The 23,655-nt window shown below is 38.1% G+C and overlaps 1 protein-coding gene across 2 annotated transcripts; it reads right to left on the reverse strand.

Annotated features, from left to right (window-relative positions):
- Positions 1-1,299: 1,299 nt before the first annotated feature.
- Positions 1,300-21,597, reverse strand: LOC134803380 (uncharacterized). 2 transcript variants are annotated; one of them, XM_063776193.1, is made up of 5 exons: positions 21,163-21,597; positions 7,643-7,732; positions 3,753-3,835; positions 2,990-3,117; positions 1,300-2,077 (listed from the first exon to the last, which is right to left on the reverse strand). In XM_063776193.1, exons 1-5 carry the CDS (start codon positions 21,472-21,474, stop codon positions 1,935-1,937), a joined length of 756 nt encoding a protein of 251 aa, XP_063632263.1. In that variant the 5' UTR covers positions 21,475-21,597; the 3' UTR covers positions 1,300-1,934. The 2 variants fall into 2 exon arrangements, with proteins under 2 accessions (XP_063632263.1, XP_063632264.1); XM_063776194.1 differs by having other exon boundaries at positions 1,302-2,077; positions 3,753-3,823; positions 21,163-21,595.
- Positions 21,598-23,655: the final 2,058 nt, after the last annotated feature.

Genomic DNA, 23,655 nt, shown 5'->3' on the forward strand with positions numbered 1-23,655 from the left:
TTTACTGCGGTTTTCAACCATTATAACAGCAAATCAAATTTAAATGAGACGCGAGCTGATATTTATGTACCCTATTTTTTGAAATACAATTTATCTACTGGTATACTTTCTCGTGTGCGTATATGATTTAATGTCAATATAATTGTCAAAAGCAAGAAAATCAAGCTGTCATTTTCATTTGAAGAAGTACACGTGTGCTCCGGTGTAGCCCCAACGGGCATCTGACTTGAAGAAGAATTTTGAGTGATGTCGTCAATGTATGGAAATTGTTCGAAAGTTTACATTTGAGATTGAATTTCTGTGTTGTCTTTGTGAGTAAAAATATAAATCGATAATAAATTGGTAGCTGGATTATCTAGCTTTCAGAATCATACAATAATTCAATTACTGTCAAAGACAAAATTGTTTTGCTTCCGTCTCAAACGGAACTCCATATTTTGATTTTTTGATACTTTTAGTGTCGATTTGTAGAGAATAACAGCAAATTAAAAATACAATGGCATGAAGAGTCGGTACACGGTTTCTTCGTGAACAAATTTACGTGTAATTTAATGCAATTATTAAACATTTATTGAACAAATTATGGTTACAAAGTGAGGTCTAAATCGAAAACGTCATATACCGGCCCCTTAATCGCATGTAATTAAGTTTTAAGCGTTTTAAGTCCCGTTTTATGATTAATATTGTATAAAATTCGTGATAATTTAAATCAGAGTTGGGAGCAATGTTGCTGTAGAAAAATGTTTTTATTTTTATTACTCGCAACTTTTTCCCGGAGGCCAACGCACACATAGAAGATTAAGGCGCACACATGCGCAATTATTTGGGGACATAACTTTCTTAGGAAGTGAACAGGCCTTGCTTCTGACACAGAGTATAAGTTACTCTATGGATGTCTATGGTTTATGATAGGCGCTAGTGCTGCACTCTGGCGGCAAAACATTGCAGAAATACTCCTATTGTCAATTTAGTTGCGACGCGCGTCGTGGAGAAGCAAATTGCAGGTATTTTTCTCTTTTACTCCTATTAAGGCGTAATTAGAGTGACAGATAAAGAAGCTGTTAAGAGTTTGATACTTTATACTTAAAGAGATACTTTTGAATTTCGATGCTGACTGTACCTACATAAAAATAACGAGTTGGGTAAAAATTAAATATGAACACCGAGTTTTTTGTAAAATGTTTTATTTGTTAACAATACTTATAACTAATAATTAAATTTAAATGAATGAATTACTCCATCTTTACGAGTAAATTAGTTATTTATTAACATTATAATAAATTTACAACATTTGAAGGAAGTCAAACAGTCGTTAATATATTTTACCTACTTACAGTATACACCAATACAAAAAGATACACAAAAATATATACATACATCAATACATAAATTTAATTTCGCGCCTTTTTCCACTGACGAGTTGGAACGGCGTAGGTGCATAAACAGTCTGGCAAAAATAATTGAAATTAAAAATTGGCACCCCTGTAGTGTCGTCCCTTTTTCTTATATAAATTGGTTTGAAAGGGACGACACTACAGTGCCAGATTATAATAAATGGGTCAATAGATGTTGCCATTCTAGACAATATATTTACTAAGAAAATTATTATTTAAAGTAAAAGCTAGTAAGGCCCGACAAGCAAGTTTGTCTGTAGAAAAAGGCGCCAAATTCAAATTTTCTATGCGACGATAACCCTTCGCGCCTACAGTTTGCCGCTCTTTTCTACTGACGGGAATTGCTTGACAAAGTATATCTAATCTACGCGGACATTTTGGCAGCGGCGGCGGCAGCTAAAGCAGCAGTCTTCTTGATTGACGGCCAGTGCGTTCCGCAGCCTTGCCTGAATCTTAGCTTTCTCGGCCTTTGAAAGCTTGGTCGGGCTCTAAGACATATTGTTTACTAAGGAAATAATTATTTAGAGGAAAAGCTAGTATCTACGCGGATATTTTGGCAGCGGCGGCGGCAGCTAAGGCAGCAGCCTTCTTCTTGACTGCCAGCGCGGTCCGCTGCTTCGCTTGAATCTTCGCTTTTTGGCTCTTGGAGAGCTTGCGTTTCTTGTTCGCTTCGTTTGTCGCTGCTGTGAACAAAGTTTTATTTGTAAGTTTGAATTTGTCGGTATAGCTTAGTTGGTAGAGCGGTCGGACGCGAATTAGTCTCGCCCGAGAGCGTGAGTTTTTTCACTTTTTAGCTGGTACTATCGTTAGCAGACGTTTTTGCCGGCGAATTTATGACTGTTTGTGTGTTTTGTGACCCGCGTTGGGGCAGCGTGAGGACTATAGCCCAGCCCAAGCCCTCTCGCGCATGAACGGAGGCCTGTGCCCAGCAGGGCGGGCTGAATTTTGAATACTGAATGAATTGTGTAAGATTGTCTCAAAAAAAAAATGTTTATCTATAGGCTCCTTTACATATTGGGCCAGCGTGGGCCAGTCTGGGGGACGCATTTATGCGTTAAAAAAAATCATTAAGCCCTCATTCGCACGGGAGCTTTTTCAACGCGCGTTAAAAAAGCGCTTGAATCTGTCTGCAATCTAAATTCGATTTAACGACCAAGGCTTAGGGCCAGTTGCACCAACCACATTTGACAGACTGATCATCGTCAGCCGGCGCGCCCCGGCGCTTTACTATAAAGCTTTCCATACATAAAAATTTAGCGAACTGTTTAACGATACGAACAGTTGGGTGCAACCGACCCTTAAAGTCGAAAATCCAACAACGCTTGATAAAAAGCGCCACCGCTGTCGTGTGAATAGATACATGGTTATCCATTTGTGTCATTCAAACGCTTTTTTAACGCGCGTTGAAAAAGCTGCCGTGCGAATGGGGCCTTATTCAGATGAAATAAACCCTATTTTATTTACAAATGTTAAATGTTAATGTTGTGTTAATGTTAGAGGGAGCAACTGATATTGCTATCTCATTCTACCGCATGGCTGCGTCCCTTGGACTGGCCTGCGTTGGCCCAATATGTACAGGGGCCTTATGACTTTACCTTGGCTAAGCGCGTGCCTGTTGGCGGCGGTGCGAGCAAGCTCGCCGAACGTGTTGGCGAGCGCGACGCCGAGCCGCGAGCAGTCGCCGCGTCCGGCCGAGTGCGCTCGGAGCGCTAGGGCCGCTAATCTGTTGAAGAGACGTTAATAAGAGAACTTAGTTCTTTGTTTATTTTTTATTGACACTATTTGCTTAACAAGGGAGCAAAGTTGTTGTTTATTACCCGATCCATCCGGACCTCAAAAGGAAAAAAACGGAACCCTTATTATAGGACCAATCCCCCCCCCCTTTATCTCTGAAACTACTGGGTTTAAAATTTTGAAAAAAATACACAAAATAGTTCTTATACCAGATGACAGGAAAACTTATTAGAAATGTGCAGTCAAGCGTGAGTCGGACTTAATTACTTAGTTTTTGATCCGACCCCATACGGGATTTTTAGACATTTCATTTACGTTCCACATAATAAAATACATTGTTAAAAATTTGGTAATGTACGGAACCCTTAGAACGCGAGTCCGATTCGCACTTGACCGGTTTTTTTAGTTACGATTTATTTGGCCCAAAGGGTAAAAACGCGACCCTATTACTAAGCCTCCACTGTCCGTCTGTCTGTTTGTCACCAGACTGTATCTCATGAAATTTTCACAGATGATGTAACCCTTGGAACGCGAGTCCGACTCGCACTTGACCGGTTTTTTTTGGCATAACGCGTTTTAAAATTTTTGGTAATATACGTATTATAGGGACATAACATAACGTACCTTCCAGCGAGGTCCTGCTGCTCCGAGTCGAGGTCGCAGCTGACAGTGGTGGCGTTCTTCGGCTTCGGCATCTGCGAAAGATACTACATTACACAAGGTTATTTAGCTCTACTGAAGAATAGAGGAAAAAAGAGTTAATAGAGTGCGATAGGGTGATTCCAGTCTAAACTGAAAATCGTAATTCAAGACCAAAAAAAGTAAGACAATGTTGCCACTGCAATACATTGTTTGTAAAATAGTAAATTCCTTTTTATAAATAAACACGCTAAGATAATTTATTTATTGGTAACTTTACTCCTACGATTTAAAAAAGTACTTTTATTTACTTATTTTTACATAAATACAAGACGCGCTAGTAAAAAGTGGCAACATTGTCTTACTTTTTTTGGTCTTGAATTACGATTTTCAGTATAGTTAGAAAAATGTTTTATTTTTGGTTAGCTAAAGGTCAGACAAGGGAAAGTAGTGCAAAATATTGCAGAAGCAAATATGACAGCTGAAGTAGATGGCGCTTTTAGGAGATTTTTTTTTATCAGTCTATTCGTCGAGTCAGCCCATTGCTAATGGCAAACTACGCTCACATATTATTTAGACCTAATAGGGTAATTCACCAGTAACTGGCCGGTTTTAGTAACTGGCCGCCCTAAACTAAAAATCAATTCTATTCACCTATAAACAGAATTAATTTTAGTAAAGGCATTTTGTTATTGAAGGCTGGCCAGTTATTGAAAGCTTATACTAAAATGAACTCTGTTTATATGTGAAAGGAATTCATTTGGTGGCCAATTACTAAAACCGGCCAGTTACTGGTGAATTACCCTACTAAGTTGAACGCTAAATTCGATTTAACGACCAACGCTTAATGTTGAAAATCCAATAACGCTTGATAAAAAGCGCCACCGCCATCGTGTGAATAAATTGGCGAAAAATTCCGTACACGGCGGGAAGAAGTTGATAACTCGAGATATTCTACCGAAGAAATTTGAACTTAAAATAAAATTACATAAGGTTCAAATTTCTTAATTTTTTTCCCTCCAGATAACAACTTCTTCCCGCCGTGTACGGAATTGTTCTCGTCTGGACAGGCCTTTAGCCGGCAATGTATCGAAAATCGCACATTGTTGCAAAGGTATGTAAAGTCCATAAACTGAACAATTGACAGCTACTGTTTTGTTGAAATATAGTTCAGTTCAATGTGTAAATAAACTAGAAACGGCCATTATTAAATGCGGCCATTTGAAAACACTCAACGACCGTAAACCATTAAACACGACGTTAAAGTTATTTCCAGAATTCATGGATTCTTTGAAATATAAATGTGAGAAATGAATGTTATATCGGCTGTTGCCTGTAACACGAGCAAATAATTAAAATAAATATATCATATTAAAATACATATTATAATCCTCAAACTATTAAAACGTTTGTTAAACAACTTTTAAAAACAAGTAACCGTCAAAAATATTTTTTGATACACACTTTTATTGCCAACTGTACTTTTTCTCCTTTGCATGTCTATCAATTACTTCTTGAGACCTATCAAATGAGCCTAAACTCAATGTGTTTAATGTTTTTCCATCGAAGAGTTCCTTGGGCTATTCCGACTGCATTCACAGATCAGCTCCATGTTAGCATATTATTGCATTTTCAAATATGGAAGTATGCGAAATTTCAGCTCAGTCAGACACCCGGAAGTGGTAAGTTACAAGATTTGAAGCACCATATATACAAAGAGATATAGGTATAAGTATACGCAGTGATGATAAATAAAAGTGTGTAATAATACGAATATATATGAATCCTTTAGAATTATTATTGCCTTCAATATATGCTGACATCAGTGTGTTTGACGTTGCTTGTCACGCTTTAAACATAACAAAATTTGCAATAAAATTTTAAGTGTAGGTAATAAAAAACAAAACAAAAGTTATTTTTAAAAGTTGCTGAACAAATGGTCAGTTTGGTGAGTATATAGACTGTTTAATTTATTGCTCCGGTTACAGGAAACACCCGGTACCGTAAAATGGGGTGAGTAGGGTCAAAACTGAAATTCAAACCTCGATAACATTTTATTTTTACATATGAAAACTGAATGGTGTATATAATAAGTGTTCCGGACGTTTGTATTTTAGTTTTTATTTTATTTTGGGTAGTTCCATTTCATAACTTTGACGATAAAGAGGAAACCCACCTCACCCCGTAGTGCCTCGTATTTGGGGTGAGAGGAGTTCTCATACAAAGGTGATTTTGGAAGATTGTTGGATCGATTTTTTTATTATTACTATAGCTCCATTTTAAATTGGAATACATTATTTTTGTAGCAGTAGCCTTAAAATCCCTTCTCACCCCCCTCTCAAACCTTCTCTCCCCATTCATAACCCACCTCTCCCCGCGAAACATACTCACCCCGTTTTACGGTATGTAGAGCAAAATCCTTTACTAAAATGACAATAAGATTGCTCAATCTACAACGCAATCCATCGGTTCCTACAGAGGGCCTACCGCGAACACCGAAGTTTGCAAATTGCGGGCGAGTAGAAGAGAAAAGCCCCCTCCAGACTATCCGCGTGAATCGCGGGCGAAGCCGCGAACGCGAGTGTGGAGTCGATTCGCTGTCTGCGAAAATCGACTCCACACTCGCGTTCGCGGCTTCGCCCGCGATTCACGCGCATAGTCTAGAGGGGGCTAAAGATGCCAGCAAATTGCGAACTTCGGTTTCGCGGTCGCGGTAGGCTCTCAGGTCATTAGGTAGCAAAAGTAGCGGATCAGACTACGCGGCAAAAAGTATCTAAGTATAGCAAAGAGAATTTAAAGCCGTAACACACTATCGCACCGCACCAAGGTCATTGTGCGACGCACCGATAAGTAAGAGCGAGAAAGCGATATCTCTTTCTCGCTCTTACTTATCGGTGCGTCGCACTATGACCTTGGTGCGGTGCGATAGTGTGTTACCACTATTAGTATAGAGGCGGATTGTCAAAATAGTTATTATAGGCATTGTAGCCACAGTAAACTGTAAATCTACTGTCATTTTTCGCCAGCTTACCAAAACTTTTAGAACGCCATTTGACTTTGATCCTTGTTCTGTCACTCATGTGTTAAAGTTAAATGTCAAAAAGTGTCGCCATCTACACGAGCATAGGCACCAATGGCATCATACCTTACAGTAACGCAGCAAATAGGTACCTAGTAATAAGACTAATAAGGTTTCCAAATAGAGATCTATTTGGAAAACTATTCAAAGGTAGTATTACTTCAGGCTCGTTGTTTTATCCGCTACTTTTCTGACTGTACTTATGACAACAGCCATTAACCTTTTGGACGCCAATGACCGATATATCCGCACCGCAGGTTCAACGCCAAAGACCGATTAATTGGTCACAGAACACAGAGCAACCTACGTGCATATGTATCAAGTTCAATTTCAGTTTTGACACTTGGGTGACGTGGCGTCCGAGTGACAGCTTTTGTGTTGACACGGCGTCGAAAAGGTTAAGGTTTATATTAAGCTATGACTTCCGGTTCGAGCGCCATCTTGATGGCACGCGGCGAGATTAATTGATTCGTTTTTTGCTCATTAATATTGTTTAAAGTGTAATATCGATAGCCTATTATACAGTAAACTAATGTGGTAGTGTGCAGTGAATGGAGAATTTATCTTGAAGCACGTTTAACCATCATTTTGGAGTCTACGGCCGGTTGTCCTCGTGTTTCTTGTAAAGCCCGCTATCGCTTTACAAGAGCTAAATCACCGTACACTGTCTTGTACTAACCGTACAATTTCAATCGTTTTACCCTGCTACTACGACCTTGACACTGGCGAAATAACCCCAATGAGCTGAAGCCATAATTTTAAAAGAATGAATGAATATTAAGCTATGTAAACATACCTTGTAGCCGCTCGGACACATCCCGAAGAGGTACTTCTCCAGCGTCTGTTTTAGTTCGTCTGCGAACATCAGCGGGGCGCCGGTGTTGACCTGAAAGGAAAACAAATTAATACCTAAAGCTGTTAATAAACGCTGTTTGGGTAGAGACCTCAGCTTCGAGGCATTTCATTTCATTTCATTTCATTTATTGCAGAATCTTGGTTACATTAAGGTATTACATTTGTATTAAGTGCATGCATGGTTACCCTGTCAGGGCATAGCAACATATATTCCAAGACTAATTACCAAATATACATAATTACATAGTCAAACATAAAGTCGCATAAAGGCATCAAGAGCCCATCAACGTGCACACACTAGCGCCAGTGCTAAATAATCGTGATTACTTAAATTTAACGAAAGATATTTAAAAAAGGGGGCCGCTACGTAATCTATGTTGTATTTAAGTATACCTTTTGAATTCAGACTAGTTTTTATGTTCCTGGATTCGTCAATCTATGCGTCCAAAGTTAAAGCGGCCGTTTCTGTTTTGAGTTCATAGATCGACGAATCCAGCAACATAAAAACTAGTTTGATGTATTCAAAAGGTACTTAAATACAAAATACAGTGCGTAGCGGCCCCCTTTTTTAAATATCTTTCGTTAAATTTAAATAATCACGATTATTTAGCAGTGGCGCTAGTATGTGCACGTTGATGGGCTCATAAAGTGGTGTTTTTGCTTTTGAAAAACAAAACACTGTACACGCTCTCCCATCCCCAAGGCTTGGCACCGTACTCGACACCGACTGCGACTCGTGGTCGCGGTACTCGATGCTCTTAAAGCCTAAACTAAAGGATGACTCACGTCACGCTAGACCGGGCCGTGCCCATGGCTCCTGTTTTCGGGTTCCGTACCCAAAGGGTAAAAACGGGACCCTATTACTAACACCCCACTGTCCGCCTGTCACCAGGTTGTAACTCGAGAACCGATAGCTAGACAGTTGAAATTTTAACAGATGATGTATTTCTGTTGCCGCTAAACAACAAATATTAAAAACAAATTAAAATAAATATTTAAGTGGGGCTCCCATTCAACAAACGTGATTTTTTTGTCGTTTTTTTACGTTTTATAGTACGGAACCATTCGTGCGCGAGTCCGACTCGCACTTGGCCGGTTTTAGTATAATCATTGCCGTAATTAATGCTCGGCCGTAATGCCAGTTATTATATTTGATAACAAAAGTCACTAAACGTAAACACTTATATAGTTCATGTGTACAAAACAAAAGCTAGAAACAGAAATAGTAAGACAAATTAAATCTAGACAGATATTTTTATATCATTACGATCATAAATAAACATCTTTATTTCTCTTGGGAAAGTAAACACATATAACATCGTCTAGATCCGAGGTGCTTTGGGGCAATTAAGAAGTAGATTTAACATTTACGATTTATTAGTCATGTGTAGGTGTAGCCGTGTAGGTATATTTATTTATTTACCTCGACATTTCATCTAGGCATGTGTCGTTCACGAGTGAGTGATTTAAATGAACTGTATCATTTGACTGAACTCACTCACTCTTCAACTCAGTGAAGATTTAACTCGCTCATTTCGCTCAGTAACTCATCTATCTCAGTGTTCCTTGCTCGCTCTTTCCCACTCATGATTCGAATGAGCCGGCCGAGCGTGACGAGCGAGTGAGCGAGTGAGATAATGCGAATAGGTTTCGGAGCGGTTCGGAAGAATTTGGAGGGCGTCGGGAAAACATGGCGGCATCGTATCGTGTGATTCGCCATCTTGGTCGCACTTGTGTTATCTGATTGATTGACATCTCGCTCTACTCACTCGTGAACAATATAGCTTACAGTACGGTTACCATCAGTTTGTCACTGACATAAACGCCGTCGAGAACGTAATTTACTTTCTATACATCCCGTTTGCACTAATATGCGAGTGCGAGCGAGATGTATGGAAAGTAAATTACGTTCTCGACGGCGTTTATGTCAGTGACAAACTGATGGTAACCGTACAGATCCACTGAGCGAAATGAACGAAATGAGTGATACATATCACCGCGAGCGAAAGATATAAATCAATCTTTTCAACTCACTGAAGGGTTTTGCTCATCTCTAATTTCATCTGCATTGAGCGTATTAACAGTCACAAAACTGGACTATGAAAATACTATTAATAATTCGCTCAAAACTGTTATAGAATATAGACTGGATGGGTGAAAACAATCTAGTAGTAAGAAAAAACAAAATGCATGCAATTTCACCTCCAAAAGTCAAGGTCCTCGGATGAGGTTGCGGTCAAATATAAAGATCAACATATAGAATACGTAAATGAATTTAAATTTCTTGGCATTCAAATAGATAGTAAATGTAGTTCTTTCAGTACGGTTACCATCAGTTTGTCACTGACATAAACACCGTCGAGAACGTAATTTACTTTCTATACATCTCGCTCGCACTCGCATATTAGTGCAAACGGGATGTATAGAAAGTAAATTACGTTGTCGACGGCGTTTATGTCAGTGACAAACTGATGGTAACCGTACAGTTCCCATAAGTTGTAGTCGGGGTGCAGTCAGGGCCGTCTTTAACTATGCTGGGGCCTCTGGGCACATAATAATTTGGGGCCCTTTTGGAAAGTAAAAAAAGCTAATTAAACTAACATTTTTCTACTATGATCTTCTATTTATTATGGGCAAAAAGAATAGATAGTATAGAGGGGTCCTGTCATTGTAAATTTTGTAGTCACTGTAAATTTACTGCCATCTATCGTCACACGACTAAAACTCAAAATGAAAACGTATAAAGTTATCAAAAGATGTATATATATGGATAAATGATTTTATTATTTTTATATCATTTTAATCCATGTTCATTCACTGATATCTATGTGTTAAAATTGTTAAATATGAAACGGTGTCGTCACGCCATCTAGCCGAGGATAGGCTAAAGGTGTGTGCGGCATCTATTCGAGAATGACTTTTACTTGAATTCCGAGGCACGTTTTTTCCTTAAACTTTATTCGTCTTATACGAAGTTACATATGTCTTTGATTATGGGTAATCAAATACAATACTGTTACTGTCTGTCCTTCGGGGCCCCCTGAGGATGGGGGGCCCGTGGGCCCCGTGTGCCCTTATGGTAAAGACGGTACTGGGTGCAGTCCGTCTGTACCGGCCCTAAGGATTATCGGAATCATCCCAAGCCCCCTAAGACGCACAAATAGCCCTCAAAATCTCAATTTTAGCTTGCTGAATCATTGCAATCTGTAATCCGCGCTAAAAAAGCAGTAACACGTTTTAATTCAACGCAGACGCGTTAGACATAAATATTAATAATGTGCCTGGCTCGACGCCAGATCGTGAAGTTATCGAGAGGGTTGAGATATGAGCCAATATGTTCGGATACTGGAAAGTTGTTTGGAAACATTTTCATTATGACCTTAACCTCTTTTTAACCGACTTTTAAAAAAAGGAGGAGCTTATCAAATATCAATCCATGTAGGCCTAGCAGATAATTGGCGCGACAGTATCTCGCGGCGAGATAGACTACCCGTCCCTCTTTTATTAACATAGAAAAAGACGGGTAGTCTATCTCGCCGCGAGATACTGCCGCGCCAATCATGTGCTAGCCCTGCTGGCGTCCGTTGGCTCGTTGGGTGGACGACATTCGGAAGATTGTTGGTCACTTCTGGATGAGATTAGCTCAGGACCGGGACAAGTGGCGTACTAGAAGAGAGCAGTGGGCGATAAAAGGCTGATATGATGATGATGATATGATATTATCGGCAGAGATGTGACTTATTTGAAATACTTGTATTTAAAATGCAAATACAAAATGCAAAATACCTATTTTGTATTTAAATACCTTTTGAAGAAAACTATTTTGTATTTTATTTGAAATAGTTTTTGGGACCTATTTTCTATTTTCAAAATACAAAATACTTTATAGTAGGTAATGTAGGTAGGAGTTACATCTCTTCTGATGTAACTCCTACCTACATTATTCTGATACAGTACTGGCAACTCTCTCATTCTTTTAACATGGAACTGTTGAATCTGTTTAGTAACGTCGCACATGACCACAAGCGTAGCGAGTGGTTAAAAAAGTGGAATCTTGAGTGTTGCGAGGGTTTCAAGGTACGAGAGGAGAGGAGACCAAACTTTTCTGCCCTGGTGAAACACAAACGAGACGTTTTCATCACACCAACGAGAGGCATTATACTAGCTGTAAAACATCACAAATCTTAAATTAATGCTTTTAAAAATTGGCCGTTAAAAACCATCATCCATCCATCCTCCCTGTTAATATGAGCAAACAATTAGAAATTTGCACTTTAGATAGAAGACTGATTGACACACTGTTTTCAAAGAATAAAGAGAGTCTTTTCAACTCGGAAATTCCGAGTAAACTTTTTAATTCAGACTAGGTATTCACTGTTCAGAGTACCTTTTATCGCAAAGTATTTGTATTTTTAAAAAGTATTTTGAAAATACCTATTTTGTATTTTGTATTTGAAATACAAATTCAAAAACTATTTTGTATTTTGCATTTGAAATAGTATATTAAGGAAGTATTTGTATTTAAATACTTTTCTTAAAGTATTTTTCATATCTCTGATTATCGGTCAGGGAAGGGAATACAGACGACAGGGGCGAAAATACATTTTGAGAAATCAAACCGTGCGATTAAATGGTAAGTACTATGTTGACAACGCAAGGATGCATCTGCGGGCCTACCGCGAATAAAAAAGTCGTTTTCTTGTCTGTCTCTCTATCGCTCGAATATAGAAGAGCAATAGAGAGACATATAACGAAATTTCTATTTCTGTTTATCGCGGTATGCACTCTAAATATAATTAATCAAGCACGTTTTCGTTGACTGCAGAGCTTACGCCGTTCGTCGATTACGCTACTCATTCTTCTGAATGTCCCATGTCCTGTTGCTTTACATTGGTGTGGTAAAATAAAAGGTAGAGTCCGTCTAATAAATAATCTATCTCTACAGCGACTTTGACCTCGAATTTAAACTGTCGTGAAACTCGTGTGTTTTTAGCCACTCGCGCGACATGTTTCGAGATGTTTTGTTTAAGCTTACATGACGCGCGAGTGACTAAAACACGCGATTAAACCGTAAAATTAATTAGCTATAGAGAAGTTTTATTTTATAAATGCATTAAAAGTAATAAAAACAAAACAATATAAACTAAAATTAAAAACCACAACTAACTACAACTAAAATTATAAATAAAAAAATGGCTCCAGCTCGGTGCTTAGAGTTAGACCAAGAAAAGTCTGCAGCGAAATGCAAGTGTTATTTTAAACGTCAAATTTCAATGAAATTATGACGTACCTACCTATAAATAACACTTGGACTGCGTGGGCTATCAAAATCGCTGCAGACTTTTCTTGGTCTAACTCTAATGACTTATGACGTGGCATATTTTCCGTATTTTCTACATATTTTCATAGAATTTTTGTCATTGCAAATCTAAAATTGCTGAACCGATTTAGACGAAATTTGGTATTGAGGTCCGATGAAGAACAGAAGATAATCTTCACCATCATTTTACGCAGACAAAGTCGCGGGCAGAAACTGCTAAATTAATGAAGATTTGGTGTGCTGATGCAATACACCTGCTTTCATCTCGTTAAGCTAATCCACGTGTATTTTAACATCAACACGAATAAGTAGGTAAGTATATATAGTTTGAGGGAACATACCGCCATCAAATATATCAGAGCGGCCGTGGGGTAAAGGAGCGCGTGGGCTCCTTAAGGAGCTTGATATATCGGTCAAACGTGTCGGAAGCCGGTGTTGCTCGAAGGGTCAAACAGATCACTGTGTTATGTAGTACAGAAAACTAGTGTGTTCGCGCGAACAGTACATTTTTCTCTCCTGTGGGCAATAGTTAACAGCTTGTGGGCATGTAAGCAATGATTTTATCATAGTTCTCTTAATAAAAGGAGGACCTTTTCATGTGGATAAGGGTTAAATAAGAAAATTAGCCTTTATAGCCCTTAACTCTCGTGTATGTCTACAGGAAAGACATAACACAGTGATCTGTTTAACCCATATAGTCCTCCTCATCGTTTTCAATGACGGCGACCCTAAATAAACATCATGGACGTTGTCTAGCGTGAGCCCTTATGTGGCTGGCCAGGCCGAACTTGGTCTTAAATACTCTATTGCACGCGTGACAATAAAGTTGGCCAGCTGCGTGGAGCGTGTACACGTAGGAGGGCTTATGTCCCGGTTAAGCGGTTAAGGGAGGCAACAGGGGACTCTCGCGCAGGCAGCTTTCTTGCGCAAAGGATTGCCATCGCTATACAACGCAGGAATGCTGCAGCCTGCGCGATGGGCACCTTGCCGAGGGGCCTACGTTTAGAAAGGTAGGTTTTAGGGGGTTTTATTTTTAGTTAGGTTTAGTTTTAGTTAATTTATTTGAAGCATATCTTGTATTCTCTATGATATAAAGTTCACTATAAGAGCGGCCATGAAATATCTGATTATGCACCAAACCATAGAGAAATAATGAAATAAGTAAGCATAGAGTGCTCACTCTATACATCAGTTTTGTTACCAAAACGACCATTATTTTCGTAGTTCTAGCGTCAAGTAGCGGAATTACCAGTACTGCTACGGGCCCCGGCCCGGTCTAGCGTGAGTCATCCTTAAAGGATAGAACGGGCCAGGTTTGAACCTAAGGCATCCGACACTCCCCGTGGATATTTGTACAGGCAAGTGTAAAAATATGTGTGCACTTAAATACTCAAAGATATGATATGTCCCATTATGGGACATATTTTTGAGTATGATGAGTGCAAATGGGACTGGGCCGGTCACGTCTACCTAGCAATGTACAAATTGCAGAACATTCCCAAAAAGCGGAAACGTTCTCGAGAATGTTCTCAGAACATTCCTGCAACATGAAAATTATTGTTCCGCCATCTTGGATTTTTTCAAAAAAAATTTTTTGTCATAGGAATCTAGAGGCCTACATCTACATCTAGAGGCCTCTATCTCCCGCCATGCCAAATCTCAGCGCGCTCGGACCAACTTGAAAAAAAAAAGTCGGTTTTTTTTATTTTTTTTAATGCAGTTTGTTTTGTCTCGGGGCCCTCTATGGCATTTGGTCGAGCACACCCCCCACCTATCACGCGCCGTTTAAAAGTTGCCATACAAAATAAAAGTGGCCAGTTTTCCCGCAATTGTAGCATGTTTCCATAAAAATTTTTTCATAGGTATCTAGGGGATCCCGAGATTCCGTGACCAAAATTTCAGCGCGCTAGGACAAACTTGAAAAAATTAACAAAAAAAGTCGGCTATATTGAAAAAAACTGGGCAAGTGCGAGTCGGACTCGCGCACGAAGGGTTCCATACCATAATGAAAAAAAAAACGGAAAATAATGCAAAAAAAAAACGGTCACCCATCCAAGTACTGACCACGCCCGACGTTGCTTAACTTTGATCAAAAATCACGTTTGTTGTATGGGAGCCCCATTTAAATCTTTATTTTATTCTGTTTTTAGTATTTGTTGTTATAGCGGCAACAGAAATACATCATCTGTGAAAATTTCAACTGTCTAGCTATCACGGTTCGTGAGATACAGCCTGGTGACAGACAGACGGACGGACGGACGGACGGACGGAAAGACGGACAGCGAAGTCTTAGTAATAGGGTCCCGTTTTTCCTTTAGGGTACGGAACCCTAAAAACATGGCGGCGTCAAAAACTGCCAAGGTCCCTCTATGACATTTGGTCGAGCACCCCCCACCTAGGTCTGGCTGTTTGGCAGGGCCGTCATACATTTTTCTGACCGGAAGCGGTAGACCAAAAGTCGGAATTTTCTCGAGAACATTCTCAGAAGCTACCGAGAAATTCTCATGTGGAAAGTTTCGCAACTTTGGAAAGTTCTCGTGAGTGCATTGCTACGTCTACCGCATGCATCCGAAAAGGTGGGCTATCTTAGCCACCAAGTGGATGCCGGTAGAGGGACGTGGCCGCGAAAAAGAAACGAGTGCACCCATTTACACTTCATTGTACGTACGTGCTACGTGTGGCCATAAAGCAAGGCGCGAACGAAATATGTCTTAATCCAATCGCAAACATGAATGGATACTGTTGAATGCAGAAATTAGCTCCACACCTGCGCGAGGCGATTAATTCTCGAATATCGCTGGAGCTGCCAAAAACAACACTCCGACACAGAGTCGAAAGATACACAGAGGTAGGATATATAGCTCAAGATTAAACGGGCTCATTTTAACAGACTAGTACCGGTACCGGGAATCCAGTACCGGAATAGAGTATTATTACTGTATTTAAAATAAATTATTTTACACCATGCATGAAAGAATAATAAAATAAAAATAAAAAAGCCTTTTATTTCTTGCATAAATTTTTACAAATTAAGGTTGGAATGTTTTTTTTTTTTTGAATGATGACATTAGTTTACCTAAGTACTTACAATTTAATATATAGGCATATGAATGTGAATCTAAGTTTTCTTTGTTTTCTACATATATTAGTGTTCAAAAAAATTTTAATCTATAAAATATTATTTTAAATAACTATAGTTCGTGCATGCATGAAATAAAGCACCAGATAATTATTAGAAAAACACAGATAGGAGTTATTTTTAAACACAAGTTCTATTTAAATAAATCGGATAGAAATATAAAAAGTAGGTGAGTTGACCGTGACGTCACGATGTAATGTTTCATATAAATTCCATATTTCATTCCATTTCATTTCATTCCATTCCATATTTCCACAGTTCTAAAAAAGTAACTGCTTTGACTAGTACGGAAAAACCCTATTACAATATTGCGATATCGGTTCTCTTCAATTCCGGCATTAAAACATGTTTAAACCGGTTTACCGGCTTTCCGGAAATTCTGTATTCAAATTCATGCCCTAGTTCGAGCAGTTATTTGCTCTACCGCGAGTTGTAAATTTGTGCGTATCGCCGCGTAAATACGGCGTAAGATTATATGAAATCCATTTTGTCTTAATGCCACTGGCACCATTCTAACCCGGGGTTAACCGGTTAAACCTTTAACCAAGTGTCAAAATGTACTGGTAACCATGGTAACTCCAGGTTTATCCGGTTAACCTGAATTAGTGGGATGGTGCAAATGGCGCTTAGCGATTTTACCTCTGTCTATCTTTCAACTATGTGATCTCTGGGCTCCGTGACGTCAGTAGGTAATGGCTTGATCCTTGTACCATAATAATAATTGTACATTTTGTACAGCTCATTTAACTTATGGGACAACAGATGTCAACGATTTTTCTAAATATTCGCACCAATTCGTTCCCTTTGCTCTTATATAATAATAAATAATTTCTGCCTAGATATACGTCCGACTGCTGGGCACAGGCCTCTCATGCGCGAGAGGGCTTGGGCTATAGTCCCCACGCTAGCCCAATGCGGATTGGGGACTTCACATACACCTTTGAATTTCTTCGCAGATGTATAGTTGAATTATCGAGAAGTTGGAATTGCATTTGTAGTGGTTGTATGCTGATAGTACAAGAAAATAGAAAATTCAAATATAGAATGCCTGTAAACAAACAATACTACTACATATGCAATTCCACGCTCTCGATGATACGACTATATGCAGGCGGCTTAGCACGGTCGCGTTTTTATCCCTTGTCACCATGCCTGTCACGTTCTAACAAGTATGTAAGTGCGAAAGGGACGCGCACAGTGATAGTCGATAAAAATGGAACCGTGCTGAGCCCGCAGGTTTGCTCACGATGTTTTCCTTCACCGAAAAAGCTAGTGGTAAATATCAAATGATATTTCGTACATAAGTTCCGAAAAACTCATTGGTACGAGCCAGGATTTGAACCCGCGACCTCCGGATCGAAAGTCGGACGTCATATCCACTCGGCCACCTTTGCTTTTAATGTTTGTAAATGCCCTTTTGTTTCAACATGTTTCAATGCTCCTGACTGTGGAGGGTAGAGGTAAGGAAAACACTCTACTCTGGTTTGTCTAAAGTTTTACGTCTTGCCTTGCCCAGGAAGTGAGATTTTCTCCTTGCGTAGCGGGCAGAAAATCCCACTTACGGCCTAGGGTGACGTAAAAATAGATACACACATATTCGTTCCGTGGGTAGGTATGTCAGTGACATCAAAAAAACCCTAAATACTATCTATACTCAAACACACCCAACTTTTAGTAGAAAAAGGCGCGAAATTCAATTTTTCCATCGGATATCAACCCTTCTTCTTCTTTCTAGCCTTAATTCCATCATTTGGGGGTCGGCTCTCGTAGTACCTATATCTTCGCCAATGTGTGTAAGAATTCTCTTTGGTTCGCGCCTACATTTTTTTAATTGCCGCCTTTCTCTCCTGACAAAGTGGCCGTTAAATATTACATATATACATTAAAACTTTTCCGGCGTTTACTACTGTTATTTACAAAACGAATCGTCGTCATACAAGAAAAAGCCCATTGGCTACTATTTTAGTTTTACGTTCGTAAAAATACTTTAAATTGCGGTGACAACGTGAGGCGATGACAATTTCATATCGTGAGGGGGCGTTCGAAAACTAGTGGCATACTTTTTTAGGGTTTCATACCCAAAGGGTAAAACGAAAAAATATGTGTGCGGTAAAATTTAATTGAATATAAATAGGCCACTATCTAGATTCTAGAATAAGAATTAAAAGACATTATAATTATTGTCACACAAAAAATATGGTACAGTCGCCATCAGATATATCGGAGCGGGCAAGGCGCTCATAAGTATCTGAACATTCTGAACACGCCTCTATTATCAAGGCGTTAGAGCGCGTGTTCAGATATTGTGAACACCTTGGCCGATCCGATATATCTGATGCCGACTGTACTACGCAAAGAAGAAGACAAGATACTCGTATGTAGGTACTATATTTTTTGTGTGACAATAAATATGTTTTTTAATTCTTATTCTAGATAGTGGCCTATTGATATTTAATTAAATTTTCAGTATAATGCAGTGGATAGGAACCCCCCTTAGTGGCCTTAGTCAGTAAGTTCACTGAACTAAGTATGTCTGATCTTTAGGCTAATTCCGATTTAAGAAACTGTTATGATTTTTCTCTCGTTTTGATAAGATCTTGATGATAGTCTCGGCAAGTCTCGGCGATTGGTGCGCATCTCACGCACACATGCACATATCGACGTGAGAAATGTCCAAGGTCGTATCAAAACCATAACAAATGGTTGAAACAGAATGTGCCTCCCGTAGCGTTGTCACAACTGCCTTAGCAATGTCAAACTGACATAATATGCGTGACCGAGCAAGATGCATAGAAGTAAGTTACGCACTCGCTAGCGAATATGTCAGTGTCAAACTGGTGATAGCCGTACTGAGGGCCTGCCGCGAAAATTGAAATTCTCTTTCTCTTTTACTCCAATGGCGTAATTAGAGTGGCAGAGATTTGCGAACTTCGTTATTCGCGGTTATAGCCCTGATCTCTGCCGTCGAACGATTTGCCAAATATCTCGATATACATATTTAAAATTCAACAAAAATGTATGAGTATGTCACCTTTACGCGACCAAAATATACTTATTGTTTACGTAAGCTGAAGTTAATGGCTTCATTCTAATTGTGGATTATTTATATAGCAACTCGCGGTTCTATTTATTTAACAATTGCATTGGAACATTCCAATACATTTAAAAAAAATAGGTATTCACATTATCTTGTTATTTCTACCCGGCTGCTTCATATATATGATGGACGATGGTCAAGCAAATCTCGTCAGTAGAAAAAGGCGCGAAATTCAAATTTTCTAAGAGACGATATCCCTTCGCGCCTACATTTTTCAAATTTGCCGCCTTTTTCTACTGACAAGATTTGCTTGACCATCTTGTTGCCGTTTAAGCATTTTACGTCAAAATGTGACAGTTACGTAGGAAGTGGCTCCCTCAATAATCTTGAATATATATATCACAACACAAACTTTAATTAGGATGCAGTCCAGCTGTTTACAAAAGCCCTAACGCCCTCAGCGAAATAGAATATTTAGTGTAAATGTAAACTACCACAAATCATCCACTCGACATTATTACATTTTAATGCGTCATCATTTTGATAGGTAGGTATTTGTTTTAAGAAAAACATAACTGGAATAAATGTGTTAGTTAATAATAGATTTGGCAACAAACTACTTAAAGTGGCCCAAAAAGTCCATATTATATTAGGTCAAGAGCAAGCGACGCAGTAATCATAAAGAGTTTAGGTACTTCTGTAGCATAAGGACATTTTCTAACTAGTTTTATTAAAATTGCGCATTAAATAGAGAAATAAATACTCTTTTTGCCACTTAACTTCATTTTAAATTAGTTTTAGCTTAATAGACTACAGATTTGAAGTATTTAAACCCATACATTTGTCAGTCTAAAAACGATTTTTTGATTTTAAATTTATATACAAGTGAATTTTGGTTGTCATTGGCTCATTGCGCATGCGACGTCGTGCCCATGGGACTCAAAGGGACCCTTTGAAAGGGTTAATACTTATGTACTTAAATTTAATAATGAAACATTATACCTTATACCTACAATACTTATAAAATACTATACTCTGTATAGTAAACAAAATCTACCCTCAAATGGCTCCTTAACCCAGTTGAGGGTAGATGAAAACATTACACAATCAAATAATGTAGGTTAAAGTCAGGTCGTTCAGTGACAGATCCAGGCGATTTTGTATTTGGTTGGTTAACCAATAAATGTTATAACTACCCGAAAATATACAAATTGTTTGTTTACTTTTATTTAAAAACCTAAAGATACAGAGTACTTACCTATAGTATGGTATGATCAACCAGGTGAACTTTTTTACTCTACCAAGCCCAAGCCAAAAAGTACACCTGATATTATTTAGCTCTACATTCAGCTAATTTCCGACCTTCCCACGTTGGGCAGTGTTATTTACGAGAATATTTATATAAATCCTCAAATAAACGATGTTCCATGTATTTACGTCCGTGTCATAAACATCTATGACATACGTAATAAAAGCTTTTTTTGTTACGCGAGTATAATGTGATAATATTATGATGATTCATGATATGCGTAGGAAGTTTTTTTTTAATAAAAGGTGTCTAATTACAGAATGGTTTTGATATTACAGATGGCGCTGTTCCGATATTGTTTTTAATTTTAGGCCTAGAACTAGGCCATCAGCTCAAACACAAAACACAAAAATAATTGTTTCTTAAACGCTTTCAACAGAGATAAAAAATATTTAGCGAAAAAAATGTTTATCTTAAAATAATGTAGTATTACCTATAGACATTATTAAGTAAGTATAGTATTACTTAGATTTTTACAGTTTAAGGCTTAATGATGCATGCATTTTACTGGTTTTAATTTTTTTTTAATTTTGAAAACAATTATTTTATTTTCCAAATTATAGATTCGAATGAAAATATTAGTAAGTATGAAAATTCTTAAATAAATAGGAATTTAAATTGAAAAACACATAATTAATTAAAATGTCAAAAAATACCTTAAAGGTCTGTTTAGTCTCTCCAATACGCTCCGTCACTTCCGCCGAATCCTTTGCCATGACATCCGCACAAATAAATACCAATAAAATAAAAGGCGGCAATATCAAGCCCATTTTAAACGCCATCATTATTAAAAATTCACCTTTAAATATAAATTTAAATAACACTATAATTTCAGTTGATTGAAACAAAAAATTACGAAAATGTTGCGCAAAGCGCGGCAAAATTGTGATTGCAATGGCTGCCTGGAGCAGACTGGAGGTGCGTTCGGAAACCGATAGACTGCAAGACGCGGGTATTTTTAGACGCATCGATGGGGCGTGATGGCGTGCGTCAATAAACGTGAACTTTGATGTTAAACGTGTTATTTATGTCGGTCTGCTGAATAATATGACTAATGCCGACAATCGAGGTGTTCCTTGGTTTCATGTTGCTTTGTTAAAATATAGTTGATGCTGAAAAGTATTAAATAAGCTTTTTGCCAATATTTTCATTTTTGATACACATTTTTATCGGTGACTGTACTTTTCTTTCAACAGGCACATTGGCGGATTTGCCCTAAAGCCCCCTCCAGACTATGCGCGTGAATCGCGGGCGTAGCCGCGAACGCGAGTGTGTAGTCGATTTCGCTGTCTGCGAAAATCGACTCCACACTCGCGTTCGCGGCTTCGCGCCGCGATTCGCGCACGAGTGTGGAGGAGGCTTAATGCCCAGGAGGCCCGGGCCTAGGGCGGCAAATTGTGAAAAAAAAATAATCGCTGATGATAACAATAAATAACTCAAAATGTAGTCAACATGATGCTGCATGGTGCTGAGAAACGGGCGGCTACAGGGCCTGGGGCCTACCTACTAAATCCGCCACTGAACAGGCAATTCTAACACATCCAAACACAATACGGTTTCGTTGTTTTATCATATCACAGAGTTCCCATGGCCACCTCCTGTGCCCATCATCAGATCAGATAGATGGTACCTACTATAATATTTCATTGTCACCCAACTTACGTAATAATTAATAATAGTTATTTACGATACAAGTGCGGAAAAGAGGAAATTCGAAACGAGTGGCGATAAATTAAAACACGACCGAAGGGAGTTTTTTAAATCGACACGAGTTGCGAATTACCTATTCGCACGTGTATCGTACAACATTTTATAGTACATATGGCCCTTTAAACTTTTGACATCGCACGAAAAGTGCTATGTTTCGCACTAGTGCGCTAACGCTTTTTTAAAATCAGTTACTATTACTTTGAAAGCAAAATAATGTAAATAATCATATATTATGATTCATAATTGTAACATATTTGCCGTCACTTATTTTTCTAAAGTGTTTGTCAATAATAAGACACGTCAAGATTGTGTACCTTATTTCTAATGCTAAAAAAACGAACTATAGCAGATTTAAGTAGAAAATAAAATGAAATTACGGAGACAAGTGGTCAAATCGTAGCCAAGAAATCCATCTCGCTAAAATATTTGGAGCAGCCGAATCAGGGTAATTGCCTTCACCTAGTTCACCTTATAAATAAATAAAAGACATTCATTTAAAAGGTCACTGCATAGGGCTTGTGCCAGGTGTGCGAAACTCCTGATTTCGGGCAAAATCGGCTCCGCTCGGCTCAGCATTGCTCCGAGTAATTATTAGGGTTGACACACCTTGACGTCCCTTTGCGTGCACGACGGGGAAGGGGGGTATAACCTCACGTCTATTTTTCTACAGTGAACGAAACTAAGAAAAAATACATACCACATGAGTAGATACTTTTTCTCGGTTAAAGTATAATAAATATATGATGATATGACATTCATAACATATTTAAATTAACATATTCATATTTAAATTTTATTATTTTATTATATTTTATTATTGCTTATCAATTTTATTTATTTTTTATCAATTATCAAATGCTCAGTTAATTTATTTTTAATGTCTAGTCATTGATCTCTATATTATATACCAATTTTTATTGATTTTAGTTTTAAGTTTTGACATTTTAATTGAATTGGACTGCGCATATATTTACAGTGTAAACACCTTAATTTTTAATTTTTATTTTATAGTTTTAAATTATAATCTTTTAATAATCAATGAATTTTATTATTACCTATCAATTAATGCCAAGTTATTTTATCAGTTATCATATGCTAAGTTTAATTTGATTGTAATGTCTAGTCATGAATCTTTAATGTTATACCTATACCTAATTTTTATATTTTTAATTTTATCTTAAATGTATACTATGGATCGATGTTGTCTGGAATAAATGATTTATTATTTTATTATTATTATTTATTATAACGAAAATAGGAAAATAACAAGATTTACTATATACCTACAATACTATTTATCTTAAAAAAAAAGCGCTGGTGGCCTAGCGGTAAGAGCGTGCGACTTACAATCCGGAGGTCGCGGGTTCAAACCCCGGCTCGTACCAATGAGTTTTTCGGAACTTACGTACGAAATATCATTTGATATTTACGTCGCTTTT

Source organism: Cydia splendana, chromosome 26, assembly GCF_910591565.1.
Source record: "Cydia splendana chromosome 26, ilCydSple1.2, whole genome shotgun sequence".
In the NCBI taxonomy this organism is placed as follows: Eukaryota; Metazoa; Arthropoda; class Insecta; order Lepidoptera; family Tortricidae; genus Cydia; species Cydia splendana.